The following is a 17348-nucleotide window of genomic DNA, read 5'->3' on the forward strand; positions in this document are numbered from 1 at the left end:
TGAGCATTTGTCAGATACTCTTATATTTCAGAACAATCCAAATGTCAGCGCAGTGCATTTGAAGGCTTTGCAGATTTCCAGACGAAATGGCTTACTCCCAAACCCCTAGGATTCATTCTCATTCTGGAAGTGAGGACTTTTGAGTAGAAACTGATTTGTCCAGTAGGTGACCGTGAGGAACCGTCAGAGCTTTTCTTCCCACTCGGTGTTCTGAGCACAAGGCCTCTTGTGTGTCGGTGGCCAGTGGCAATGACGGTCCAGGCTGAGGGCGCTCCGTTTGATGCAGACGCAGCTGTGGCGGAGGCAGGAAACTTCTCAGCAATCAAATGGATAAATTGTTTGCTTTCTATTTTAAATCGGAAATCGTTTTCTAAAACTAAAATACTTGAATCGTCGGACAATGTAATCTCAGTTTGTATTAGTTTTTGAATGATCCCATTGAGGAAGTGTATCAATCCATGCAATGTGAATAAATGGAAAGTAAACAGAATCACAGTGTTTGACACTCTTGTGTTCCTCTGTGCTGCGCCTGGCGTTAGTACAAGGCAAGCCAGCCGGCGGGGGAAGCGCCATGCAGAAGCAGTCAGTGCCCAGAAGCCGCCTCAGCAGCAGGAAGGTCGCTGGGAGGTGAGGAGAGACCCGGACCCTTTTATTATCAGACCCCTTGTGCCAGATGAGACCAATTCCAGACCGTTCAGGAATTTCTGTTGGATTCACGTTTTTACAAATTAGAATGGGAATAACATCTTCCGTTGGATAATGTGCACAGCATTGCGCTAGGGGCTTTTTATATATTCTCTTGTTCAGTGCTTGCAGCAAACCTTCCAGATAGGGGCTCCTGGGTGGGCTTTCCAAAGAAACTGGAGTTGAGGCAGGCGAGGTTTCTTCTACAAGTAAGTGGAGTTGGGATCTGTGTCCAGGAGGACATTTTATTTTATTTTATTTTATTTTCAGGAGGACATTTTAAAACGAAGGATCAAAATGAAAGAAGAAATGTATTTTAAGTTTATGTTACTTTAAGTTTTTGGTGATTTAGAAAATCACTATTAAGGCATTAACAGATTACATTGTAATATAATTTTGAAAGTTTTAGAATAAGGTTTGTATCTTTAAAACGTTCCTGAGTTATTCAGCACTCAGCTGGTTTTTAAGAGGTGTCTCCTGGTAAAGAAAATATTATAAAGACAGTTACCCATCAAAATATTTTTCTTGAACTGACAGCATCTGATGGAAACTGCTGAAGACACTAAGCGGGTAGGTACTGTGTAAAGAGGAGTGCATCTCCGCTGCGCCGGCCCTCGTTTAGTGCTCAGCTGAATGGCCGGGCTGGAGCAGTGGCTCTGAAGTGTGGTCCGTGGGAGCGGCAGCAGCGACACCCAGGGACCTGTTAGAGATGCCAGCTCTGGGGCCCCACCCTACACCCACCCAACCAGATCCTCGGGCAGGGGCCCAGGCATGTGTTTTGGTTTTTATTGAGCTATAATTCACATACTATAGAATTCACCCTTGTAACGTGCACAGTTCAGCTCTTTTTACTATATTCTCAGAGTTGCGCAACCATCACCACTATCTAATTCCAGAATATTTCATCACCAGCCGTCTGGGTTTTAACAGGTGTTTCTGACACAAGTCAAATTTTTGAGAACCACTGGGCAACATCTGTGCTCCCTTATGACTTGTTTAAAGATAACCTATGAAACACCCTTTGGGCACATTATTCAGGAGGAAACAATGATTATCACAGTTGCCAGGAACTACGTCAGCCTTTGTACGTGTCTCCAACTTCACTGCATCTGGGAAGGTAGGTGGTGATTCTCCTTTACAGTTCACAGAACCCTAAGGAGATGCAGCTTGTCGAGGGGACAGAGCCACACGGGCTCCCTCCACTGTGACCTGAAGGTGTGTATGTGCCCATTGAAGGACTAAGCTTCACTGGTTTCTGAAATCGGCTAAAATCTTTTTAACACAATTGTTTATTTAAATTATAATCACTAAAGTCTACTAAAAACCATGGTATTTCAAACTGAGCAGTCTAATTGTTTTATTAAAGTCAGGTTCCACGATGAAAGACCCTTAACCCACAAATAGGAAAGAAGTATCTTGTTGATAAGCCTGTTGGCTTACGTGGAGGCCAAGTCAGGAGGGAATTTAATGTTGCTGTGGGCAAAAGCAAAGACATCTTTTGTTCGATCATCCCCAGAACAAATATTTTTCCTTCCTCATATAAATTTTCCAGCTGTTCTGTCATTTTAACAATCGAGCACAAAGTACAGCGTGTTTACACATTCAACAAGTATATATACAGTGAACCATGTTATTGTCTGGATTCAGTTATTTTACATTTACCCCTTCTGCCAGAATAAAATTCCCAAAGGTTTTCCCTTCCAGTCAACATTTTTTTTCTAAGCCAGGGCATGACAGTAGTTCCTAAAAGTGCATCTAGGTCAGAATAAAAGAAAGCAAACAGCAGCATAGCCTTGAAGAGTAGGCAGTGAACAGGAATGCAGTTACTGCAGGTAGCTTCCAGGGTACAGACCTTCTCCCCACATGTCTACTAATCAGGTGACTGTCTTAAAAGGACCTCCTAATTATTAACAAGGGGGTTGATCTGAACGAGAAGGAAGTCACCTTTTTTACCCACTAAACTGCCTCCTTTCTAGGTACCGTCTGTACGCCTTCTGAAGTACAGGCTGCCCTTGGTGACGCCAGTTCAGAGAATCCTGGCTCCGGTGTTTCTGAGAGATGTCATGTGCTGTGGTGACCTTTACTCTATTTCTAGATTTGTGGAAGTGTTCCTCGCAGACCGCCCCCCTTTTTGTTGTCATTTTCTATAACCTTCTACAGTGTCTTAGGCCTTACTTGTGCCCATCACCCTATGACATAAGAGTGCACCTGACCACGGAAAGAAAAAGCCCGCTGCCTGAGCAGTGCTTCCACCTGCAGGAACCGGAGTAGGAGGCTCTGGCAGAGTCAGCCTGAGGGGCTGTGAGCATTCTCAGTGTCAACCTGATGAACCGGGGCTGGGAGGCAACAGCCAGCCACGCTCCAAAACCACCTTCCAGAAGACCAGTAGCTCACGCGAAGCCTGCCAGAACGTGAACTTGGGACTCCTTTTATTCTAGTCACTTTCCCACTTGTCTCAGGGCCTTTGCAGAGGTTCTCTGGCAAAGGCTTGGGAATTTTATAGTGTAACTGACTTCATAGGGGCTGAGAGAGCTGACCCTGAAACACATCTCCGATTTCATTTTGCAAATAACAGCATCTGACCAAATTGCAGCTGCTGGCCTCCAGAGCCCCTTGCTGACTCCCAGGCCTGCCAAAGCCAGGGTATGGGGTCGCTTCTGTCATTCAATGCAGTAACTTGTATGAAAGCTCCAAAAGAAGTTTAAGACACCTCTGGGGGGAAATAAAGGTTCAATCAGTAAATTAGCACACTGCTGTAATACCTGTAATCTGAAACACCCACTGGAGAAAAAAATAGGTACAGATTCATCAGAGAAGAAATAAATAATACCCAACATACAAATCAACTTTCAAAAGAAATGCAAAATCATAAAGCACAGCTAGCAGCCAACCACCAACAACTGCTTAGAAATTATTTCTGTTGTACGTGGAAGATGGGTAACCCAGAAGCTGTTGACAGCGCTTATGGAAACAGCACTGCCAGTTAGATCCTAATATAGTCAGTGTATGCCGTCCTGGTGTTTCTGCTAAAATATATTTTGTAGAAATTTTAGTTAAGCCTCAAAGTAGTGAAAAATCTCAACAGGTTTTCTTCACAGGTTTACATATTCTCACACACACAACTCGTCTGGAGACCATAAAAGATTGCTATTTACACCTAAATCGCCCAACCTTCTAGCAAGTGGGGGACGAAAGACTGGACACTGGCAGCCGCTCAGCAGAGTTGGAGCGTCGCTGTTGGTTTTCATCTACTGAGCTCAGGGCTGGAACCGCAGCCGCGAAGATGCCCGCCTGCCCTGGGAAGAGTAGAAAACTGCAAACACCAACGCCTCCACGCGGCCGGCTGCCTCTGCTTCTGAAGCTCTACCCGCTGTGGACTCTGAACCCAGCCCCAGGCCACTCGGTGTTCAAGTGATTTGGCTTCTGTGCGGTGTCCCGAGGAGTTCTCCAGGGCTGTCTGTTCCCGGGGCTCAGACGGAGGGCTGCAGGAGTCCTTTTCCGCTGAGAATCGTGTCCGTCAGTGAACAGGAACAAAGGGAAGAAGCCCCGGTGCACCCATCACCCGACTCCCGGAGGGACGGGGTGGGACTCTGGCCGCCTGGCCGGAGAGCAGCGCTGCCAGAAGGGCTGCTGACGCCTCCAGAGGCTACTTCCACTCCAGCTCCAGGGCCCGATGTCGGCCAGCATCACATCCCTGTCGGAGTCTGTCCTATTAGGGCGGTTATCTTTTGGAAGGGAAGTAATTCTGCTGTCTCATACACAGAAGAGAGAAAGCCTGAACAGGAATAATCAATGTTCTGGCAAAAGACACTTGGTTTTTGTAACTAAATTCCAGCTACGTTGGAAAACTGAACAGAATTATCAGAGTGAAACCTATCACCAAGGCGCATTAGAAAGTTGACAGTTTTATAGGTAAATCTTTGAAGAATTTTGGCCAGCAATTTAAAACCCCCGCATTATGATAACGTCGAATGTTTTTCAGAAGTCAGTCATTAGAATGTACCAACTGCATAGAGACTGCCTCTGATGAATGTCTTTTAAGAAATAAAGTTTTCACATCATTCTTCAAAAATCTCTACTGACTAGTTTATCTGTGATTAAAACAGCAAAAATAGATCCTGGTTCGATTCTAGCTAGAGTCTTTGAAAAAAAAAAAATCACATCAGGAACATGCCTGTCTGTCGTTACTATCATTGACAGAAACCTAATTGATTTCCGATGATTTGTTCACAGTCCTTGAAAAGCCCAAACGTTAGCAAGGCTCTGACTCGCCAGAAAACCCACGCTATCTCCAAGTTGACTGGTTTTAGAATATTTTGCGTTTTCTTCGCTTTGACTACTTCTCTGTTACTTAAAAATAATATCCTTCTTTTGAAATAACAAGCCTCAGCCGTTTTCACAGACAACTGAAAGTTCCTTCCATCAGACATCGCAATGGAGACTAAACACTGCCTGAACCTTCAGGTGCTGAAGGAGATGGAAACAGAGAAGACACGGGTCTGACTCTAAAACGAAGATAACTTTCTTATTAATGTCCTAAAAAGCTCAGAGGTTACAGGTTTCCTCAAAGGAAAACTGCACTTTAATTCCAATTCCCGTTGAAGAGATGTTCACGTGCTTTGGCTGTCCCCTCGTTATACAAGAGACAGGCATGTTCCCAGAAAACGAAAGATGGCCCTACAGGAAGTACGATGTGTCAACACCAGGATGCCCCGGGATGTCGGGGCCCCGGTTCTGGCCCCATCACTTGTCACTCTGCTACTGATGTCATTTGTGACTTTGAGAAAAGCAGAACTCAGAGTAACAGCTTACTGCCTAGTTACCAAGTGCCTCTAAGCATGTTTTAAATTCAGTGTCAGAAGTAGCCTCTGGAGGATTTAAGACTGAGAAAGGTCGATTGCACGGAACGTTCGTGCATCAGTCCTGGGGCAGCACGGTGTCGAGGCTCAGTGTCGACTGGGGCCAGACGCCTGGGTTGGGCTCCTGTTGTCCCAACCTCTCTGCGTGTGGCTGCTCCCTCATCTGTAAGAAGCGGGTGATGACAGCACCTAAACGTTTAGCACGGTGCCCGCACACGCTAGTCCCGCACACGCTAGTCCCGCACACGCTAGGCCCGCACACGCTAGGCCCGCACATGCTAGGTGCTACCTACGTTCACGCGCTTTACCAGTGAGGTGTGATCTCTAATACCACCGTGGCCCGCATGTCTAAGCTCTGCAAAGCACGTTCACGCGTTCCTTGCAACTGGCCCTCAGTTACCCTTCGAGGCAGACTTACGTTTGAGGAGGAGCCGATCTCTGGCTCCGGTGTGGGAGGACCCTTCTCGGGCTCCTCCCCGATGAGAACGGGGAGGGTAGCTGCACTGTGCGTGTGCAGAACTACCTCATCCTTCCACGGCAGATACGTTAGGGCTGCATTTCTCCCAAGAACTGAGCCAGAGTCTTCAGACCCCAGAAGACCAGGAAGAAAAGGAGCCTGAAGGAAAAGCTATAATTCCGCCGCCTCGGACACAGACGTGGCGGCAGCGTTGGGCTCCCCAGAGAACCCTCACCCGGCATCTGGGGACACCGGGCCAGGCTCACGGCTCCCTGAGGCTCTGCTCCAACACTTTGGGGCGTGACCTGACTCTGTGCTGCCCTAAGACACAGTTTTGGAACGTGAAGTTGTGCGGGGAGCTGAGATGCAGCCGAGCATGAGCCAGGCGCTGTCAGAGAACGCAAGGACGTTCGCCCAGACCCCACCACTCGCCTCCCTGGCCTGGGTGACCGGCGGGTGGGGTAGGGTAAGCGTCCCGATGGTCTGCCACCTGACCTGAGGTGAGCTATGCAGGAGAGCTGGCCATCTCGCCCTGACCCTGTCGTGCACCGGAACCCTGGAGACTGCGGTGAGGTAGGTGGTATCAGCCCCATCTACAGGTGGGCAAACTGAGGCAGAATGAAATGCAGTAGCTCGCTTTTAATAACAGCATACAAAATCTGGAGAAGCCCGAAAGTAGTCCCCGGTTCCTGGAGCCCAGCGCAAACCCTCAGAACGCGCAGAATGGAAACGGACGGGAAAACAAGCCCCTCCTCCTCTCCCTCTTCTACCCCAGAGGATCTCTAACCCTAGTACACCAGGAACCCTTCAAACAAACACTCCTGAGGACGCAAGCAAAACAGAGCAGCAGAGACCCAGCTGACGGCTTACTCCCATGGGCAGGGGAAACGCTTCTGTTCTTGAGGAGGCTCGTGGTTTTGAGAACAGCACAATGTGTCACCATAGGTGGAAACGCTTCAAGCTGGAACGAGGTCTGACAAGCCACGTGGAAGCCAGTTCCCCTTTGCCTCAGTGACTGGTCTGAGAAATGGGACCAGCACGCCCAGTCAAAGGAAATGAGCTCTAGGAAACCAGGGAAGATGAAACACCCTGTCCCCTCCCCCGGCCCCAGGGGACGGAGGTTCTGCCTGGAACCTTCCTGGGAGAAGGCAGACCCCTCCTCGCCCTTTGGCAGGGACCCCACCCTTCTCCTGTCCGGCTACCAAGCCCTCCCTCCTGCCCTCAGAATCCAAACTGTGCAGGCCACGCCAGCTGAGGCGCGGACAGGGAGGCTGTCCCCGCGCTGGAGGGGTGCGTGTTGGTGATGATGCTCTTTGGCTGGAAGCAAAGGCCATGCTGGCAGGTGGGGGCCTGTCTGGGGCCGGGCACGGGGAGAGGTATTCCCAGCCCAGGGCAACACCATCAGACAGCCGTGTTCCCCGCTCCCCGCGGAAACCCATCTACAACCAGGAGTAAACGAGGGAGGACAGACGATCGGGACTAACTTGGACGCTGAAGGTCATCGGTACAGTGTCACAAAACCTGAAACCGCTGTTCCTTAAGTGCTGACAGTCTGACACACCGCGTGCCCCCAGCCAGTGGTCTCTGCCTGCTGTCTGTCGGGATGCGTACATCGGGTCCGTAGGGCTGGACTCTGCTGGATGCTGGCTGCTCCTCTGTTCTCTCTTACGCCTCTTGGCATCTCTGGTCCTCTCTGGGTGCAGAGGGTTCTCCAGAGATGGGCAGAGGGTGCTGGGTGGGTGGGCGCAGGGGCAGGAGCAGAGCCAGCGGGGAGGAGAACGAGGCACTTCAGTTTGGGCTGGTGTTGGTGGAGCTGGCCCCGGCCCCGGGAGTCGAGTGGTCCCGCCTGGCTCTGGCTGCGGCGCTGGGTGGTCCCGGAAGACCCCAGTGGCGGTGGACAGGTAGGCACTTGGCAGCGCCCCCAGGCCTGGGCAGGGCTGGAGGCTCCGCGTGGGCTCCGCTCACGGCTAGGTCATCAGGATGGGCTTCTGCCGTACTTCCAGGATGTCTAGGGCGGCGGGGAAGACGCGGGCGGTCACACCTCCAGCGCTCCATTTATGAAGGAAGCGCGCCATGTCGTTCGCGGGCGTTTTCTCTTCCAACCCTCGGGGAACTGCGGGGCTGTGACCACCCTCCGTGCAGACGGGGAACGGATGGGCGTGGAGCAGCTGCACCGCCTGGCGAGGCCACGGGGAACGGGGCTCACGTGGGGACTCTGGAGCCACTGCCCGGCTCCGCTCTGCGGCCCGCCAGCGAGAGCGCCGCCTCCCCCTCGACTAACGGGGTGGGCGCCAGAGCACGGCCCCAGGGGACACCTTCAGGGGCCATGGTTTTCCCAGAGGTCCCACGCAAGGTCAGAATTACCTGTTAAAATCCGGTGCAGCGGCAAAGTGACATAGGTTAAATGTGCATAAAGAAGGAAATTCCCGTCTGTTCTGTTCAGCTTCAGCCAGGACCCGACCAGGGAGCGCCCCGTGCCGGACAGGGACCGAGACCGCAGGTTGGTGGCGTTGTGCAGGTCGGCTGGAGGGGAGAAGGCCGGTCAGGCCCAGGCAGCGGGGAGAATACCTCCCGTTCCAGGTGGCTCCTCCCTGGCCCAGCTCGACCCTCTGCTGGGCGCCCCATCGCCCCGGCATGCGACGCCCAGCGCCCCTGCCTGCCTATCCAGCCCGATCCTACCCCTCAGGGCCCACCCCTCCGAGCTCTCCCTGACACCCCCTTCTCTGTCCTGGAGAGTCTCCTGTGTGGGGTCTGGCCCATCGCCACACGGTGTCACTTCGCTGCTCCCCTCTGGTACTGTCTGTCACTGGGAGGACATGGGGGTGAGGCTGGGATGACCTGTCACCGTCAGCCAATCTACGGGTCGCCCAGGAAGGCAGGCTGGGGGCTACGAGTGTTTTCCTGCTGGTCTGGAAGTGAGCTGAGGCGAGGAAGGCACTCGCCCAAGCTCACTCAAGAGCAGGTCGAGGCCGGTGCCGGCGTCTCCTGGCCCTGGCCAGGGTCTCGTCCAGCAGGCCCTCTGCCTCTGGGTCCTGCCGGTCAGGACCGTTCAACGCCACAGCCCAGCTCCTCCAGACGGCTTCCCGCTGCTCTTCTGATGAACACGGACCCGCCGCCCCGCCGCACGGCCGGCTGACGGCGGGGCCCACGTGCGCAGAGAGAGCAGTGGGAAGGCGCAGGCCGGCCGGGGGACACTGCAGACTGAGTGGGTGAGAACCAGGGCCTCTGCGACATCCGGGCCGAGACGCCCAGCGGGCCGCCAGACAGACAGGCCCGCGGGCTCGGGGAGGAGGGCAGGTGAGCCCTGAGGGGACCGCACGGAGCAAGGAGAGACCCTGAGGGACCGCCCCCGCCCCGGGGTTCCAGAGCGACCAGAGAAGAAAAGCCAGGGAAGGGCTTCCCTGATGGCACAGTTGTTGAGAATCCGCCTGCCAATGCAGGGGACACGGGTTCGAGCCCTGGTCTGGGAAGATCCCACGTGCCGCGGAGCAACTAAGCCTGTGCGCCACAACTACTGAGCCTGCGCTCTAGAGCCTGTGAGCCACAACTACAGAGCCCACGTGCCACAACTACTGAAGCCCGCACGCCTAGAGCCCGTGCTCCGCAGCAAGAGAAGCCACGACAATGAGAAGCCTGCGCACCACAAGGAAGAGTAGTCCCCGCTCGCCGCAACTAAAGAAAGCTCGTGCGAAGCAACGAAGACCCAATGCAGCCATAAATAAATAAATAAATTTATAAAAAAAAAAAAAAAAAAAAAAAGAAAAGCCAGGGAGGGAGGTGACAGCATGTGCACGCGGACCAGGGCGTTTCCCCCACCCGCTCGGCCAAACGGTCAGACCAGTGACGTCGGGAAGGCCCTGCACCCCTGAAATTAGTGCAGACCGCCAGCTGTGCCTCACACTCTGAGCGCTGAGAGCGCCGGGCTGGGGGCTCCTCTCGGTGGGCCTCTGTCTGTCTGTCTGTCCACGGCTCCACCCCCACCCGGGACGGCCGGCCCGCGGCACCTGCCGGCTCTCTAACTGCGGAGGAGGGGAGCAAGGAGCCCGGGGAGGGGCAGGGTCACCTCCCCCGTCATCCTCCCGGAAGAGCTCCTCGCTGTCGTTGGCCGAGTGAGACTTCTTCATCTCCGCCATGCGGCTCCGGGGCACCTTCCTCCTGAGGGACGGGGAGAAGAAGGCGGGCCGGTGGTTGCGCTCGGGCGTTGGGGGAGTGCTGAAGGAGGTCACCTGGGAACAAGGGGCGAGTCACCAGAGCGGCCCACCGACCCGGGGTCCCAGCGCCCACCCATCTCCCGCCTCGGATGACGAGGACACCCGCCCTGCCGGGGCCTGGCGGGCACTAGCCGCCAGCGCCGCCCCGGGAGGGACGGGGCTGCCCTCCTGTGGGCCTCAGACGCTGGTCAGAGGGTCGTCAGAGCCCAAAGCAAGCCTGGCTGCTGCCACGGCACCGAACCTTCCCCACCACCCACGACGGGAACCGGCATCAGCCCATCTGACAAAGAAGAAACTAAGGCGGGACAGCGACCCTGACGTGCCCGAGGTCACCCAGCAGGATGGTGGCCACACCGGGTTGCGACCCAGGTCTTCTGCCCCTAAGGCCATGCTCTTCACCCTGATTTCTTCTTTTGGCTACTATGTCCCATCCCCCCCTCTCCCAGCATCCTTTCATAGACGTGCAGTGGCCAAGCGGTCCATGCTTCTATCTCCTCCTCTCCTCTCTTCCAGCCACACTGCCACTCACCAACCATTCTCCACACCCACTCAGGGCAGCACTAAGGACAGACAGGCACGTGACAGTGGTCCCTGCCCTCAAGGAGCTCACAGTCTGCTGGGGGCAAGAGACCCAAAAGTGACAACCACAGACCGAATGTTGGTTGTTGAGACAGAAAAGGGGAAGCACAGGATACAGGGGAGCACAGAGGCAAAAGGAATCAACAGCCTGGGAAATCAGGAAAGGCTTCCTGGAGGAGATGCCGCTCGAGCTGGGTCTTGAAGGACGAGTAGGAGTTCGCTAGGTGAAGAAGGGGGGGAAGGGCGTTCCAGGCAGAGGGAACGTGGCCCATCTCCTCCCTCCTCCCCATGCAAACAAGAATCTGAGGAACAAGACGAGCTGGGACTGAGATTTCGGGAGCCCCATCAGCCTCCTCGTCATGGCTCCGACATCCACCAGAGTCCCGGCGGCCGCTGGGCTCCAGAAGGTCCTCCCACAATCCAGGGAAGGTTTTTAAAAGATAAAAAACAAACACCAGAAACCACAATACACACAGAGTCTGCATTTGTCATGCACTGGTTACAAACAACCCCTCTGGAAAAGGGAGGGGACAAGCGACAGTGAGCACAGAGGTGGAGGGGGCCCGTGCAGTCCTGGGAGGTCAGGGCCTGCCACTGACAGCTGCGTGACCCGGGCAAGCCCCTCCCCTTGACCCCAGGCCTCCCTGCTACTATGGGCCAGGGACTTTCCCAGGCACCGTCTCCTTCACCCCCACAGCCACCCTGAGCGAGAAAGATCATCACCCCCATTTGACAGATGGAAAATCAAGGCCCGGGCAGGTCTAGTAACCTGTCTGTGGTCGCTCGGCAAACAAGTGGCTGGAACTGGCACCCAGGTTTGTCCAGCCCAAGCCCAGGCCACGTCTTCACAAGGGGTTTCACATACACATTCGTTAGGGCCTCAGTGGGCAATTTAGGACCAAGGAGAAGAATAAGCCTCCTTATCTCAACTGTAAACCACCTCTATTCCCAAGACAACAGAGGCCCCTGCCTGGAATTCTCACCCATCATCACAAAAAAGAGCATTTATTGCTTCTGTTCTGCTTATAAAACACATTCATTGCAGAAACTTCAAAGCAAAAAAAGACATACAAAGAAGGAAAACCGCCATCTGACTACCTGGAGATGTGCAAGGTGAACGTAATTTTACAGAATTAAAAGTATCCCAAGTATGCGCTCCCCCGTCTCGGGCGCGCCAGCAGTGATGCGCGACTTACACGCTCGGGAGCCATTTTCCCAAGCAGATCAGCAGCCGTCCCCACAGCGGCTGTGACCTGAGGGCCCCATCTGATGTTCAGCGGCCCTCTGAGCCCCCAACACCTCAGGAGGCAGGTGTTTTCACCCCGTTTCTGGATGAGCAAACTGAGGCTCAGGAGAAGAGACCGGTCCCAGGTCACGCAAGCAGCAGCACCCGGATTCCAGCCCCCCAGCAGCCCCTCTCCTGGAGGTGCCCCCAGTGCCCTGTCTTCATCCAAGATGCCCAGCTCCGAGCAGCCCCCTCTGAAGACCCAACTGGGGCAAAGCAGCCAGTGGGCTGGAGACTTTCCCCTGCCTGAGCCCTGGGGCCCCCTGGAGGCTCCACGAATAAAGCTGCCACTGACCTCAGCTTCCCACCCCTGGGGAAGGACAGTGGCCTAGAAAGAGCAGGGCTCAAAGGCTCGGTGCTGTCACACGAGAGCCATGTGACCTGGGACAGGGCAAGTAAATCGGCAAGCCTGGGTCCCCAGGCCTGCAGACAGGAAAGCTCAGGCCCACCCACGGGCTGCTGGCGGCCTCCCAGCAGTTCAGGTGCACAACACCTTGTAAACAAGTGGCCGGGGCAGAGAGAAGAGCTGGGCGGCCCCAGGGCCTCTGCGCCCCGGCTGATCGTGCTGGAGCAGGAGGGGAGGCTCGCTCATCACCCCGGCCTCACCCTCCGCGAAGGCCGGTCACGTGCCCACACTCGCCCAGCAGGTCCACTGAGGCAGGCGCCAGGACCCTGGAGACTGAGCCCCGCTGCAGCGGCAGCTCAGGGCCCAGGCAATAACCTGCTTTGCGACGCTGGGCAAGTCACCTGCCCTCTCTGAGCCTCGGCCTCCTCCCCAGAAGGCTGGGGGCGATGACACCTACCTCAGCGGGGGCTGTAAGGGTCAGGGAGACGGTGGGAAGCAGATCTGAGGGACGGGAGGGCCCTCCCCGAGCTGCGCAGCCCTTACCCGCTCGTGCATGGGCGAAGCCGGGCTGGAGTCCTCTTCGGTCCCGCAGGGGGACGTGTCACCGGTGGACACACGGCTGACCGCCATCTCAGCGTGGCCCTTGCCCTGTGGCCCCTTCATGCGCACAAACTCCATGTTGTTGTACTTGTAGAAGCCAAAGGACATCTTCTGCGCCATGCGGGCCGCCACACTCACCTGCGGACGGGTGGGAGGGGGCCTGAGCCAGGCAGCTCGGGACGCCCGCTCGCTGCGGGCACGAGCAGCCCCTGAGCACTGCTGCCAGCCCACCTCCAGGCGGACCGAGCCCCGGCTGACCCGGGCTCGCCCACAAGGCAGGGCGGTGCCGGGGCGCTAGGGATCCCTGGCTGAGGCCCCTCTCAGCCCGATGACCAGGCCCCACGCAGGGCCAGCACAGGCCGGGAAGAGAGCCCCAGCCCAGGGGGACCTGAGACCACCTCCCCCGTCCCTTCCTCCCAGGCTCCGGAGAGAGGACGTCCTCAGGACCGTGCCCAGCTGCGGGCGAGGGGCCCGCCCACCTGGACTCCTCTCCCCTCAGTTCAGTCAAGCAGGGGCCAATCCCAGGAGGGTCTTCCCTCGGGGGCCGGAGTGGGCCGAGGCGTGCTGTAGAGAGCACAACACAACCGCCTAAGGGGGCTCCGGGGGGCTGCGGGCGCTCCGAGGAGGGGCAGGGGCAGCTCCGAGCCGGGCGAGGGCAGAAGGGGGCCTGGGGGGTGCCCGCCCCTGGGCCCTGCGCCCTCCCTGCACTCACGCGGTTGTCGTACACCTTCTTGAGCGCCTCGTAGCGGATGGAGCCCTGAAAGATGACCCCTTGGAACGTGTTGGTTTTGTCACTGGCCACCAGCTCCACACAGACCATCTCTCCTTCGCCCACGGTCATGTCGCTGAACACCTGGGGAGGGGCGCGAGGCAGAGACGGGTTCATCACCTGCCAGCTGCAGCCCGGCTCCCGGCCCAGCACCCTCTCACTGGCCCGGGGCGGACTGCTCGGGAACTCCCACTTTGCAGGTGGGAACGCTGAGCCACAGACGTCAGGGTATTTGCTCAAGGCCCCCCATGGCTCCACCGAGACCAGCACAGGAAGGCGGACAGGCTACCGCGGGGCGGGGGCAGCTACAAGGGGGTGGGGTTGATAACAGTGACTCTGGGACCAGAAGAGGACGCACCCGCCATGGCCACCGGAAGGACACTGCCCCCATCACTCTTCCTCACGCCAGGGAGTTAAACGGTTCACGGGGACCGTCTGGCCCGCTTTCTAGGATCTCCTCCACCCTGGCTGTGGGCGCTCGGCCCACTCGCCCCGAGCTTCACGGCTCGCGTGCAGGCACCAGCTCAGGAGCCCGACAGACGGACCGCCCGACCGCCGGGGTGGCCTGCGGGGGACTCCACACCCCGCCCCTGCTCGAGTCACCGCTCCCGGGGGCCGGGGTACAGGCCGAGCTCTGAGGTCATACAGACTGAGGTTCAAATCTCAGCTCTGCCACGGACGAGCCGTGTGAGCCTGAGATGTCTCAACACACCAACCCAATCGAGAAGAGCCCTGAAACACAGGCCCCCTTCTTCCTGAGTTCTCCCAGGGCCCCGACCCCCTCCGGTGGGTACCGGCACCGCTGCCAGGGCCTCGACAGGGGAGGGTGGCTGGACAGGGGCTGGCAGGGTCGCAGGTGGGACGCAGCTGGGTCCCTGGCAGCCCACACTTCCCAGTCAAGTCACCTGCCTTGGGCCCCAGTTTTCCCAACCTTAAAATAGAAGCTTGGTCCACATGACTTCTAGAGCCCCAGGCATCTTGGACATCCTAGGATCCCAAGGTGTGGAGGCCCTGATTTAGAGTTTAAGGGCCAGAACAACGATTCCTCCTGCCTGGGAAGCACTCTTTGTAGGCGTTTACGACGCATTCTCCCATTATTCATGAGCTCTTTGATCTTTCAAGCCTGATGCCCATTTTACAGATGAGAAAAACCGAGGCTCTGAGCCAGGTGAACTCACTTGCCCCGAGTCAAACAGCAGGAAGAGCGGGAGCCCAGCCCAGCGCCCACCGCCTTTCTGAAGGCGTGTGAGGCCTAAGGGAAAAGCGTCTCGTATTCCCTCGCATTCCCTGATGAGGGGGAACTAGAAGGAGACAGAGCCCACCTCCTCAAAGCTGTCGATCATGAAGAAGATGTTGGGGTAGCTGATCTTGGATTCTTCCCCTTTGCTGTCCATGGGATGTTTACTGGGGGATGCGAACACTTGCTGAAAGAAAGGAGATGCGAAGGACTGAGTGGGGCCCCGGCCCTGCACCCAGACCCAGAGCCACTCAGTGGGGTGGGGTGTGCTGCCCAAGGCACAGGTCACCGCGGTCACACTGCCCAGGGCCAGGCCACGCTCAAGGTTGCCACTTGGGAGGAAGCTGTCTGGGATGACTGGTTCAGTGCTCCTGAGCAGGACATAGGCCCCCGGGGGCTGAATGGATTTCTGGAGCCAGACGCTCACCTCGCGGCAGGGAAGGGAGGAGGAGGACTTGCCTCCCAAAATAAACACGGGGCGGCCAGAGGGCTCACCTGGGATTTCTTCTTATGGATGTGGATGTCGCCCCCATCAGCTCGTGTGCACACAGCGCACGTCACCATGTAGTCCAGCTGGAAGAGAGCGCAGGACGGGGCTGTGGAGGGGTCTGCTGTCCCTCGGCGCCTTCTGACAGCCGCCCTCCCGCAGCCCCGCCCCACGGCACCCCTGTACCTTCTGCAGGATGAGGTTCAGGCAGACGCTCTCCTCCCAGTCGATGTCAGGGTCTCCGAGGCCCGGCAGCTTCTTGGAGTCCCGCCGGTAAACCTCCACCTCCACCTCGGGCTCGGCCTCAGCCAGCTGCGAGGCCCAGGGCAGAAGTGAGTCCCAGCCCCACGGGGGCACCTTCTCCCTCACCACTGCACCCGCCAGGTGTTAACGCAGATGTGGGCTCCAACCTTACTCCTGGGCCCTCTAGCGATGCGACCCGGAGTTCACCAAGAACTCAGCCTCCAAGGTCCGTCCCTCAGGCCCTGCAGCGGGTGGGGGTGGGGGGGGGGTCCCAGCATCCTGTGCCGCCCACGCTGCTGCTCCTCACCTCGCCTACCGGCGGCCCGTCCACCCAGCCACCCTCCACCACTGGCCGAGCGCAGGCAGACCTGGGGTTGCTATGGTGACCGGGTGCCGCTAGGCTGCAGGACGAGGAGGGGGCCGGAGGCAGCCCGGGCTTGCCGCAGAGAACCCGCAGAGAACCCGCAGCGCGCAGGCGCTGCGGCAGGGTCCGCAGCACGCCTGCCCGGGGCTTGCCTTTCTGTTCTTTTGAGCAGTGGGGGCAGAGAAGCTGCCTGGGAACGGCTGTGTGGTCTCCCCACTCCCCCTCCCTGCCCACCTCGCACCCCCAGGCCTGTGGGGTCTCCCCGCATCGCTGCCCGCCGGCTGCCTTCCAAACACTACCGGCAGACGTGACACGGCCCACCCCGGCAGGGCGCCGTCATGTGTGCACCTGACACGCCCCTCCCGCTCTGTGTGTGCCGGTCCCTCCACACGAATGTCCTCAGTCCACCGCCGTCCCCTCTCGCTGTCCTACAACATTCCAGCCAGATGTCACCTCCTCCTCTTTGTGGGTCCCCAGACACCCACACTCCTCCCACCATCACAGCACCGACGGCTCCACGTGTCACTGGCCACGCTGTCTGTCAGTCCCAACAGACTGCGGGCTCCCCGAGGGCCGGGCCAAGTCTGAGTCATTCTGTGCTCCCAGTGCTGGGAGAGAAGCATCTGTACAGAGCCCACGGCAGGTGTTCAATGGAACATTCCAGCACATGAACAGCTAGACTGCCACACGCTCCCATGGACTCAGGCTCCCCTCCGACCTCAACACCCCCCAACCTTCAGGAGAGCTCGCACGTGGCCCCGGGCCTCCTGCTCCAAACTCCTCTGTCCTGAGTCCAGGGTTCTTTCCCCACGAGAAAGAGCCATCGTCTGCCCATTCCTTTCGCCTCCCTGCCCGGCCGCTCTGGGAACACGCAGACCTGACCTCTCCCTGTTCCCGCCTGCCCGCCTGGAGAATTCAAGGCCAAGTCGGGCTAAGAAAACCCTCCCTGACTAGAGCCGGGGCCTCTCCAGGCACCGAAACCCAAGGCACGGCTGAGAGCCTCAGATGTGCCCAGTCCTTACTGGAGCCTCTGGTCTCCCTGCCTTCGAGAAAACACCAAGATTTTGCAAAAAAAACCCCCATCATCTGCAATCTGAACCCCAGCAGATGCCAGCAGGCGGAGAGGTGGGGGACAGAAGTCGGAGGCCACAGCCCTGCCGCCCCCCGGCTGTTTGCCCTCAGGCGGACGCGCCCTGGCTCCAGGCTCCTCGCTGGCCAACCGTGGAG

At 57.3% G+C, this 17348-nt stretch overlaps 1 protein-coding gene across 1 annotated transcript in view; it reads right to left on the reverse strand.

Moving 5' to 3' along the window:
* Positions 1-2024: 2024 nt before the first annotated feature.
* The window catches only part of KIAA0930 (KIAA0930 ortholog), a 46360-nt gene continuing 31036 nt past the window's right edge, over positions 2025-17348 (reverse strand). The window contains exons 3-10 of the mRNA XM_059937142.1: positions 15701-15826; positions 15523-15600; positions 15113-15214; positions 13734-13874; positions 12965-13159; positions 10064-10226; positions 8365-8523; positions 2025-8008 (exon numbers count right to left, since the gene is read on the reverse strand). Of these exons, the coding sequence (XP_059793125.1) occupies positions 7968-8008; positions 8365-8523; positions 10064-10226; positions 12965-13159; positions 13734-13874; positions 15113-15214; positions 15523-15600; positions 15701-15826 (1005 nt within the window). The 3' untranslated portion in view covers positions 2025-7967. The remainder of the gene's footprint in view (positions 8009-8364; positions 8524-10063; positions 10227-12964; positions 13160-13733; positions 13875-15112; positions 15215-15522; positions 15601-15700; positions 15827-17348) is intronic.

This window comes from Balaenoptera ricei, chromosome 10 (assembly GCF_028023285.1).
Source record: "Balaenoptera ricei isolate mBalRic1 chromosome 10, mBalRic1.hap2, whole genome shotgun sequence".
NCBI lineage: Eukaryota > Metazoa > Chordata > Mammalia > Artiodactyla > Balaenopteridae > Balaenoptera > Balaenoptera ricei.